The 11,528-nt window shown below is 39.0% G+C and overlaps 1 protein-coding gene across 1 annotated transcript; it reads left to right on the plus strand.

The window, feature by feature from the left end:
- The first annotated feature begins 5,148 nt into the window (after positions 1-5,148).
- Positions 5,149-6,108, plus strand: LOC102498627 (olfactory receptor 3A2). The gene has a single exon (XM_014583832.2). It carries the CDS (start codon positions 5,161-5,163, stop codon positions 6,106-6,108), a length of 948 nt encoding a protein of 315 aa, XP_014439318.1. The 5' UTR covers positions 5,149-5,160.
- The last annotated feature ends 5,420 nt before the right edge of the window (positions 6,109-11,528 follow it).

The following is an 11,528-nucleotide window of genomic DNA, read 5'->3' on the forward strand; positions in this document are numbered from 1 at the left end:
TCCCAAAAGATGTCATCTTAGAATTTAAAGAACATTGAGCAAGAGATAGGGAATCAAGGATGGGAAAAAAGCTAAATATATAGGAAATAAATGGAAAATTATTTGTTGATGATAACACATATGTTGTGCTTGATTGAGCCAATATATAGTGTGTTCTGGATAGAAAATCTCATTTTATATGCTGTAATGATGTATAGTGAATGAATGTAAATAAAGAAATTTAAATTTTAAAAAAGTAAAAAGAAAAGAATTTAAAGAACATCACAGAGATGACCACATCCAAGTTCACTCCATGTGGTAGCTCCTCCACAGTTTCCCAATGGACTGAAGGCACACAGCTGAGATCTCATTTGGGAGGTTGGTCACCGAGATAGCCTCACATTGGAGATGTCCTCTTGCTGCAAGAGGGTTCACTAAGGTGCATGTTACCTGCTTTCAACTGTAGGTCAGTCTGCAGTCACTGCCTTGACTGCAAGCCTGGGTAGAAGGGTCTTTATGGAAGGGTCTCCATAACCTGGAAGGGCTGGTGGCCTTCTGTGTCTTATAAGGACCAAAGCAATAAAAAGCAGGGTCAAGAAGTCACTATCACACCTCTCAGGTTGCAAATCAGAGGTTCTCTATTCTTGCTGGACACTAGAACCACTTAGAAAGATTTAATGAAGTACCCATGCCCATGTGCAATCAATTAAAAACAATCAGCAGTTTGGGTGACAGGCCCAGGCATCAGTATTTCCTTCCTAATGCTCCCCAAATGATTCCAGTAAGCATGAGGTCTAAAACTCTAGTTTACCTGAGGATTAGGAATTTCAGGTGGAAATACTGAGCTCCAAACCTTTCTAAGATAGCTTCAATTTCAGTAACTTTTCTGTGTCATCATTTAAACTATTTTACTCTTTTCCTTTCAGAATTATCAATAAAAGTAAGAGGAGAAATGAGTATGTCTTAAATATAAGGGAATGGAAAGATAGAGCTGTCATTCGGAGCTGTCATTTCAGCGGAGTTCTGAGACAGCAGTGATCAGGTCAGTGTTTTGAAAAATTCTGTTGTATGGGTCTCAACATCAGAGATTCTTATTTAGTGGCCTTGTGGTGGAGTGTGGGCATCAGTTTTTTTCTTTTCTCTTCGTGTGTGTGTGTGTGTGTGTGTGTGTGTGTGTGTGTGTTTACCATAGGGCATGTACACTCACCTGAGACAAAGAGAGGAAAAGTGAGAAATCACCTCCCCAGGTGGATGTCCACACCACAATTCCTTCTCACAATTCTCTTGGGATCTTGAGCACACTTGCACAGATGTCTGGTGTGATTTTCAAGCTACCAGGTCCAGCAATTCAACCACAGTCTGCCATAAGGGAATCCAACATCTTAACCACCACACCACCTGCTGGTACCCCATCAGCATTTTTTGAAAGCTCCCACATAATCCTAATGAGCAGCCACTGCAATACACTTGATTCATAGTTTGTGAGTAGTTTGCCTTTACTTCTATAGTTGATGTTGGTAAGCCCCAGTCACACTACACACAATACAGTCTTCCTGCTTTTACAATGGTGTCTCACCTGAAGACTACACTACATCAGCTTGTCTGGTGACATCCATTTGGTCCTGCCTCTTCTGCTTCTCAGATTCACACTGAGACCACACCACCAACTGTGTACTCACTCCCCGTTTTTAAGCACAATAGATTTAAAAACCTTTTTGGTAAGTATATCCCTAGATGGTTGATCAGGCATTACTGCCACAGCTCTCTGATTTCTGGGATCTCCTTGACCACACCTGCTCCTGAATGCACGGCCTCAACTCAGGCTCTGACAACCCATTCCCTTCTGTTACCAGACGCCAACTGCTTCCCATCATCTGATGCCAACCTAGTCTGTACAAGGGCATGATGTTACTCTTCATAAGGCTCTTACACTGCTCATTCCATGGGTCATAGAGTTATAGCTAGTTTTGATCATGAGCTTGATATAAAATCTGAAAGACTTAGTAGACTAACTTTCTAAGTGCATATGTCTGCTTCATTCGAGGATGTCTTCTTGAATTGTTCCATCAGTCAGTCTACCAGGCCTGACTGAGTTAAGGAAAGTGGAAGACCAGTGACTGCATCATGCAGAATGCTAACTTCTATGAACCCACAAGCCATGTTTATAACTTTGAGCTTAGAAGTTGCAGAAAATAGAAAGTAAATAATATATTTTTTAAGTTACGCATTTTTTTTTTTTTGCTATAGGATGCATGCACTCACCAGACAGACAGAGAGAGACAGAGAGATAGAAAGTGAGAAATCACCCTCTGAGGGGGATGGCCACGCCGCAATCCCTTCTCCTCCATTCTCCTCTCAGGATCTTGGGCACGCACGTACACGTGCCCAGCGTGAGTTTTAAGCCACTGGGTCCAGGATGCGAACCACAGTTGACTACATGGGAGTCCAGCGACATAGCCATTATGCTAACTGCTGGTCCCTTAAGTTATGATTTCTAAACATATAATCAATGTATATATGTGGGCTACAATATGGATTTTGAAGGAATGCATACAGTGTATAATAATCAAATAAAAATGCTGATAGATTCATCTTCAGCATTGAATATGGCATTATGTTATGCACATTTGTTAATAGTATGACTCATGTTTTTGAAATATAAATTGTCCACTTTTTAATTTCTATTTATTTATTTTTATTTTTGAGAGATTTTGCTATAGGGCACATGCACTCCCCAGAGACACAGAGAGAAAGAAAGTGAGAAATCAACCCAGAGGTGTGGAGGCCATGCTGCAATCCTGAGTTTTAAGCCACTGGGTCCAGGATGCGAACCACAGTTGACTACATGGGAGTCCAGCGACATAGCCATTATGCTAACTGCTGGTCCCTTAAGTTATGATTTCTAAACATATAATCAATGTATATATGTGGGCTACAATATGGATTTTGAAGGAATGCATACAGTGTATAATAATCAAATAAAAATGCTGATAGATTCATCTTCAGCATTGAATATGGCATTATGTTATGCACATTTGTTAATAGTATGACTCATGTTTTTGAAATATAAATTGTCCACTTTTTAATTTCTATTTATTTATTTTTATTTTTGAGAGATTTTGCTATAGGGCACATGCACTCCCCAGAGACACAGAGAGAAAGAAAGTGAGAAATCAACCCAGAGGTGTGGAGGCCATGCTGCAATCCCTTCTCCTTCATTCTCCTCTTTGGACATTGGTCCTGAAGTGAGTTTCAAACCGCTGGGTCTGGGAATTGAACTACAGTTGGCCACATGGGAGTCCAGTGCCTTAACCACTATGCCACCTGCTAGCCCCAGTTGTCCACGTTTCTAACTCTACTGTGATATACCATCCTACAAGCTTTCCCCCTCATTTATACACATTCTTGTAACCATTAAGGATTTTCTCTCAAAGCTACCCACAAACTCCCAAAATAAATCATTTTAAATTAAGCTGTTAATTAAAATCTAGTATAAGAATTTAAGTAACAACAAGAACACTAGCCATTTATGGAATGAGGAATTTTGCATACATACTTTAGAGGATGGGCCTACGTCTTCAGAAATGTACTTGGCAGGTCTTTCTTATTTTAATTATTGTTTTAACTTATTTTATACATTCAATCACTATACATCACGACAGCTTGTAAAATGAATTTACCCAATATGAATACACTTCACACCACTCCAATGGAAGATACACAAGAAATCGTCCATTTCTGTGTCCCTTAAATGTCTTGCCTCTCTATTTTTCTCCTTTATTCTCTCACTCTCCCCCATCTCATACCCTCTTCCCATACTGTCTCCAGTATCCATAACCATTTTCTATGCTTTTACATCCTCTAATCTTTCTGTTTCAGCCATAGTGTACAGAGAGTCTGTATATATTAAGTGGAGACATACAATGTTTCTCTTCCAAAGCCTGATTTGCTTCATTCAGCAGTAAATTTTCCAGATTCGTCCACTTCCTATCAAATGCCAGGGTCTTATTGTTTTTTAAGGCTGAGTAATATTCCATAGTATAAATGTGCCACACTTTTTCAATCTATTCATCTATTTATGGACATTTGGGCTGAATCCATGGCTTAGCAGTTGTGAATAATGCCACAATAAACATAGATTGACAGCACTTTTCCAACTGTTTTCCTATCCTTTGGATAGACACCCAGGAGTGGAATTGCTAGATCATGTGGTAGTTCTATTTTCAGGTCTTTGAGGACCCTCCATATTGTTCTCCACAGTGGCTGTACCAATTTACATTCCCACCAACAGTGTAGGAGAGTTCCTTTTACCACAGCCTAAAGAGCACTTACCATTTTTTTGTTATTTTAATCTTTGCCATTCTGACTGGGGTTAGAGTGGTATCTCATTGTGGTTTTTATTTTCATCTCCCTTATGATAAGGGATAATGATCATTGTTTCATACGCTTTTTGATTGTTTATATGTCTTTCTTAGAGAGTTGTTTGTTCAGCTCATTTTCCCATCTTTTAATTAGGTAGATGTTTTATTTTTTTATGGCCGCTTGAGTTCTTTGTGTATTTTGGTTATCAGTCCCTTATCTGAAGCATACTTTACAAAAATATTCTCCCATTCTGAGAATTGTATATTCACACTAATTACTGTGTATTTTGTTGTGCGGAAACTTCTTAATCTAATGTAATCCCTCTTGTCTATTTTTGGGATGACTGTCTCTGAAATCCACAATCATGAATATCTTCTCTCTGATGCTTGCTGTAACCTGATGTGACCTTCACTATTTCCAGAAGCCTATAAGCCTATGTTATGTTTTCCAATGATTTCTAGTTTCTCAGGAAATAGTAAGTTTTCTATCTAGAAATCTGTTTATTTGTTTGAGTTGATCCCTCAAAGAAAAATAGGGAAATTCTATCTAAATCTTACTACATTTAAAAGGAAGCCTGCTTATATCTTAGTGTATTTTCCCAAATATTCTGGTCCTTTCAGCTAGCAGATGAGAGGGAGGAGGTGATGGTGGTATAAATCATCTCAGCCAAGAGCAGAAAAAAGCCAATGAATGAGGTGTACGCTGAGGAGCAGGAAAACAGTCACCCAGACAACCAACCACATTCTTACCACAGGCTTTGAGCAGATGAATTGATTAGACTAATATATGTTCTCCTGGGACATTATTTTACAGGAACTCATGGAACCAGAAGTTGGGACTAACAGGACAGCTGTTGCTGAGTTCATTCTACTGGGCTTAGTGAAAACAGAAGAGCTACAGTCTCTGGTCTTAGTCCTCTTCCTCTTGGCCTACCTGGTCACAATTGGGGGCAATCTTAGCATTCTGGCTGCCATATTGGTGGAGTCCAAACTCCACACCCCCATGTACTTCTTCCTGGGGAATCTATCAGTGGTAGATGTTGGGTGTATCACTGTCACTGTCCCTCCTATGTTGGGTCGTCTGCTGTCCCACAAGCAAACAATATCCCATGGTGCCTGCCTCTCTCAGCTCTTCTTCTTCCACCTTCTGAGTGGGATAGACTGCTTCCTGTTAACAGCCATGGCCTATGACCGATTTCTGGCCATCTGTCGGCCCCTCACCTACAGCACCCGCATGAGCCAGACAGTCCAGAGGATATTGGTGGCTGTGTCTTGGGCTTGTTCCTTTACCAATACACTGACCCATACTGTAGCCATGTCTACACTCAACTTCTGTGGCCCCAACGTGATCAATCACTTCTACTGTGACCTCCCACAGCTCTTCCAGCTCTCCTGCTCCAGCACCCAACTCAATGAGCTGCTAATCTTTGCCATGGGCTTCATGATGGCAGGAGCACCTGTGGTTCTCATCGTCACCTCTTACATCCATGTGGCAGCTGCAGTGCTCAGGATTCGCTCTGCTGAGGGCAGGAAGAAGGCCTTCTCCACATGTGGCTCCCACCTCACTGTGGTTTGCCTTTTCTATGGGACAGGGATCTTCAACTACATGCGTCTGGGTTCAGAGGAAGCTTCAGACAAGGACAAAGGGGTTGGGATTTTCAATACCGTTATCAACCCCATGCTGAACCCACTTATCTACAGCCTCAGAAACCCCGATGTTCAGGGTGCTCTCTGGAGGGTACTTGTGGGGAGGAGGTCACTGACCTGAGAAATGATAGAATCCCTCCTTTTCTACCTTTTCTGGACTGAAGAAAATTTCCTATGAAGGCAGTAATTAGAAAAAAAGTGTCCTGTAACCATATTTTTCATCTCCTGATGCCTAAAGATTGGTGCTATGTGTTTGACCTATAAGGACACCTTATATAATTAATCCATTTACTCATTCAACAAATATTTATTGAATTATTTCTATGATGTAGACAGTCTACTAGTGCATCAGTAAACAACATAGACAAAAGTCTGTACACTCATGCAACTCACAGGCATAAAAGTAGGCAGAATAAATAAGCATCAAATACAGCACATCCCATGGTAATCAGTGCTACAGAGAACAATGAAGATGGGGAATATGAAGTTGGGCACTGCTGAGCAAGCCTTCTGGGCCAGTGACTGCCTGGTTTCTGGCTTAGCCCCCTTTCTGGATAGAGCTGAACCTTGGTAGACTATGTGTCCTACAGGGACGGGTCATTTAGTTCATCACAGTTTAAGAATGGCCACTGCAAATTCTCTTGTGGGAATATGAAATTCCTTCCAGATCAAAATGTGAATAGATTTTTTAAATATGACCTCAGTGCCAAAGGTTATTTCATTCACCTGTTTGCCTTTTACCTCCAAGAAGATCAGCTCCATCTTTCCATTAAGAATACTGTGTGATGTTTAAGGGACAGCAAAGGACTAGAGAGAGAGACCTCTTTCAGTAAAAACTACATCCATCAGTGCATATGTCATGTATTTTAAGGGCAAAAAAGAGATGTTCCATCTCCATCCTCTTCCATGTCTATTTCTCTTACTTGTTGCCGCCTTCCTCACACATATAATAAAGACTTTGATTAAAGTAGACATTCTCATTGTCATCTAGTCCTTAGATTTCTGATATAGAATAACCAAAGCAATCTTCTCTTTCAGAGTCTTTTTTCTCCCAAACCTCCTTGCCCAGGAAAAACATGTCCATAAATGTAGTTAATGTAGTGCAATCCTTCTTCCTGCAATTTTCTGCCCCTGAAGGGGCTTGGGTACATGTATGCATGCCTGCATGTTGCCACAGAGCAGGGATTTGAATCCCAGTTAGCCTTGTGGGATCCGGGTATAGAACCAGCCAGCATTGCTTCCATCTGAGCATTCATTCCTTTCCTGCTTTCTATCTGTTCTCTGAGACCAAAAGGTTTCTTTAACAACAAGGGGTCCTTCTTTTCTTTCTTTCTTCCTTTGTTTGCTCCTTCTTCCTTCTTTTCTTTGTGCTTTCTTCCTTCCTTTTTTCTTTTTCTTTCCTTCATATACTGACATGATTATTTAAAGTACACCACACATATTAAAACTTGTTTTATACACATATATTAAAACTTGTATTTAAGTGTGTTTTGTTATCTCTGCTACTATTCCATTCACTTCCTAAATGTATTTCAAGTACACATAATACCTTTTCTACCTTTATGTTCTTTTCTTTTTCATTATCCTATTTCTAACCATTCAACTTTTAGTGATGCCTCTTTCTTTCTTTTCTTTTCTTTTTCTTTTTTTTTTCATAAGGCACATGCACTTACCAGAGAGAGAGAGAGACAGAGAGACAGACAAAGAGAGAGGGAAAGTGAGAAATTACCCCCAGAAGGGATGGCCACTCCACAATTTCTTCTCTTCCATTCTCAGAATTTTGGGCACACATACATATGCAACCAGCATGATTTTCTTTTTTTATTATTAAAGACATATTTTATTCTGTTTCTATTTCTTTTTACTTCAACAATCATTTTATTTTGAAGTAATGTTCCATAGAAAATGTGTAACAATGGTCCCTTTCTCTTAACCTCTTTTTTTATATATGTAATTCTTTTTAAGTCTCAGGTCTCCAACCACAGTCAGCCATGGCCAGTCCAGTGCCTTAACCATGACTCCACCTGCTGGCCTCCAGTGATTCCTGTTATAATGTTACTCTATCGTGTCATTGGAAAAGTCATGACACATTTTTGTATAGAAAAACAAAAAAAAAAGTCATGAATTTTTCAATGATCCAATATTAACACAGTCCTACAGCTCCAATAGGAGCATATCCTCATGTTGGTTTTTATCCAGCCTTCAGCCCATTCATTTCTTTTTTTTTTAAATGTTCCTCACTTTATTCTTTTTTTAATTAATTTTTAATTTATTTTTTATTATCATCATAATCTTGTTTATATTACATTGGATTACATATAACTTTACAGTGTATTACATTGCTTTTTCAAAAGGGAATGCCATGCATGTCAGTCAATACAGAGACATTAATCTCCCCACTTCATCATTCAATATCTTTTCAATGTTTTTCCCAATCATTATTATTATTATTCTAATTATTTTTTAAACAGTCAATCACTATTTCTCATTTTGCTTGTGAAAAGACTTTACCCATCATGAAATACTTCTCAGACCAATCCAGTTGAGAATACTATATATGCCATCATCAACTGGTAATAAGCCATATCTGTTTCCTCTAACGTCCTGCTTGCCCATTCACTTCTGAGTTTTACAACAATGGTCCCCAGGTCTTGGCATTGCTTCTTCATTTAAAAAAAATTAAACTCTTCTTAAATTCATGATAGAGCATGCACACTTGAGAGAGTGAGAGAGAGAGACGAGAGAGATAGAGAAGCACCTTCCAACAGTGCCTCGTCACAGTGCAATCCTTCTTCCTGCAATTTTCTACCCCTGAAGGGGCCTGGGTACATGTATACATCCCTGCATGTTGCCACAGAACAGGGATTTGAATCCCAGTTAGCCTTGTGGGATCCGGGTATAGAACAAGCCAGCGTTGTTTCCATCTGAGTATTCATTCCTTTCCTGCTTTCTATCTGTTCTCTGAGACCAAAAGGTTTCTTTAACAAGCAGAGTAGTTGAATTTTCTCTGAGATTTATCTTCTTCTATTCCCAAATATAAATATACTTATTTTAAAATTATTCAGGGCTAGCTCCCTAGGCTAGTAGTTAAGGGACCCATATCTCATATGACTATGGTTCGAATTCTGGCCACAGCAACTTGAAATGAACACCTGGCACATGTGCATGCTTACTCCAAATCCCAGAAAGATGTAGAAACAAGAAATGGGATTGTAGCATGACCATGCCCCAGTGAGGGGTGTGCTCTTTCTCTTTTTCTCTTTCTCTCTCTCAGTCTCTTTCTGGCAAGTACACACTTTGGTCTCTGGCAAAAAAAAAAAAAAAAATTAAAATAATAAAAAAATGAGCCCCAGCAGTTGGTGTAGTGGTCAAGGTGCTAGACTACCATGGCAGATGTCATTCGAGTTCCAGAACCAGAGACTTGAAAGTCACACTGGGCACGTTGTGTGCATGCTCAAGATTCAAAGAGAAGACATAAAAACAGCATGGTATTGGCACAAAAACAGACTGGTTGACCAATGAAATAGAAGAGACCCCAGAAATAAATCCCAAAGCTTACATCCAACTGATTTTTTACAAAGGTACCAATCAATCCATTGGAAAAGGAAAAACTCTTTTGTAAATGGTGATGGAAAAACTGGATATCCACCTGCAGAAAGATGAAACTGAATCGCCATCTTTCACTATTAACAAAAATCAACTCAAAATGGATCAATGATCTGTACCTAAGATCTCAGACTATAAAACTCCTGGTGGAAAATACAGAGGAAACTCTGAGAGACATTGGGGTAGGCAAAGACTTCTTAAATAAGACTCCCATAGCACAGGCGATAATCCCTAAAATAGACAGGAGGGACTATATCAGATTAAGAAGTTTCTACACAGCAAAGGACATAGTAACAAGACATGGAACCAACCCAAATGTCCACAAACAGATGAATGGATTGAAAAAGTGTGGCACATATACTCTATGGAATACTACTCAGTCATTAAAAGAAAAAAAAAAAAGACCCTGGCATTTGATAGAAAGTGGTCAGATATGGAGGATCTATTGCTGAGTGAAGCAAGCCAGGATATGAAAGAAAGATATTGTATGTATCCACTTAATATATACCAACTATCCACACTTTATGGTAGAGATCGAAATATTGGAGGGCATAAAAGCAGTGAAAATAGTTATGGATGCTGAAGACAGTGTGGAACAGGGCAAGAGAAGACAAGAGAATAGAGAAGGATAGCAAGAGACTAAATAGAGAGGCATGACATTAGTGGGACACAGAAATGGTTTATTACCTATTGATGATAACATGTATAGTATTATCAGCTGGACTAGTCTAAGAAGTATTTCATGGTGGGTAAATTCTTTTCACAAGCAAAATGATATATAGTAATTGAATCTTTAGAAATAATGAGAATAATAATAATCTGAAAAAAATGATGAAAAGCTATATGATGATGATGTGAATAGTAATGTCTTTGTCTTGACTGATATAGTATTCCTTCTGGAAAAAGAAATGTAATATGCTATAAAGATATATGTGATTCAATGTAACATAAACAAGACTATGATAATAATACATAAAATTTTTAAAAATTAAAAAAAAAATAGATTCAGAGAAGAATGGAAGAGAAGGTATTATAGTGTGATCATCCCCCAAGGGAGTGATTTCTCACATGTGCTCTATAGCAAAAATTTCTCCAAAAACTAATAATTAAAATAAAATAATTTAAGAATACTATACCTGGGAATCAGCAGATGGCATAATGGTTATGTTGCTACACTCCCACATGGCTGACAATGGTTTGAGTCCCAGAACCATAAGCTTGAAACTCTCTCCAGGAATGTGTGTGTGCGTGCCCAAAATCCTGAGAGGAGACTGAAGGAGAAGAGATTGTGGCATTGACAACCCCCCTGGGGGTTATCTCTCTCTTTCTGTCCCTCTCTGTCTCTCTGACAAGCACACACAACCTATAGCAAAAATCTCTCTCAAAACAAGCAAACCAAAAAAAGGGAAAAAAGCAAAGCAGAGACCAAATTGTAAATGGCCTAAGATATCTTAAGAGTATCAAAGTTTACACAAGAAATCATCAGTGGTCTTTAAGCAGAGTACGACCATGAAAGATACATGCTTGAAGTAGACTCAAGTAGCCAGCTCTCTCTCCACCAGGTCCGGGATGTGAACCGCGGTTGACTATGTTGGAGTCCAGCGACATAGCAATTACGCTAACTGCTGTCCCATCTAAAGTGAATTTTTATAAATAATGTCTTATTAAACCTTACCTATTTTGTCCAGTTTTACAAAGAAGAAAAAAAAAAAAAAAAAAGAAGTTCATCAGTCAGAACAAAGTGATAAGTAGATACTTCATCTTTTAATGTAATTGTAATTATTTTTCTTCATCAGTATTATTTAATATAGTTGCGTCTTCTTTCTTTCCCTTGATTGAGTTAATTTGAAAATTAAGTTCCAGGCCTGCGGGCCCCCCTCCCCTCCCGACCCTCCCATGCCCCCACCCTCACCTAAGCACCTGCGTGGGGCCCCC

Source organism: Tupaia chinensis, unplaced genomic scaffold, assembly GCF_000334495.1.
Source record: "Tupaia chinensis unplaced genomic scaffold, TupChi_1.0 Scaffold144899_1, whole genome shotgun sequence".
NCBI classification, from domain to species: domain Eukaryota; kingdom Metazoa; phylum Chordata; class Mammalia; order Scandentia; family Tupaiidae; genus Tupaia; species Tupaia belangeri.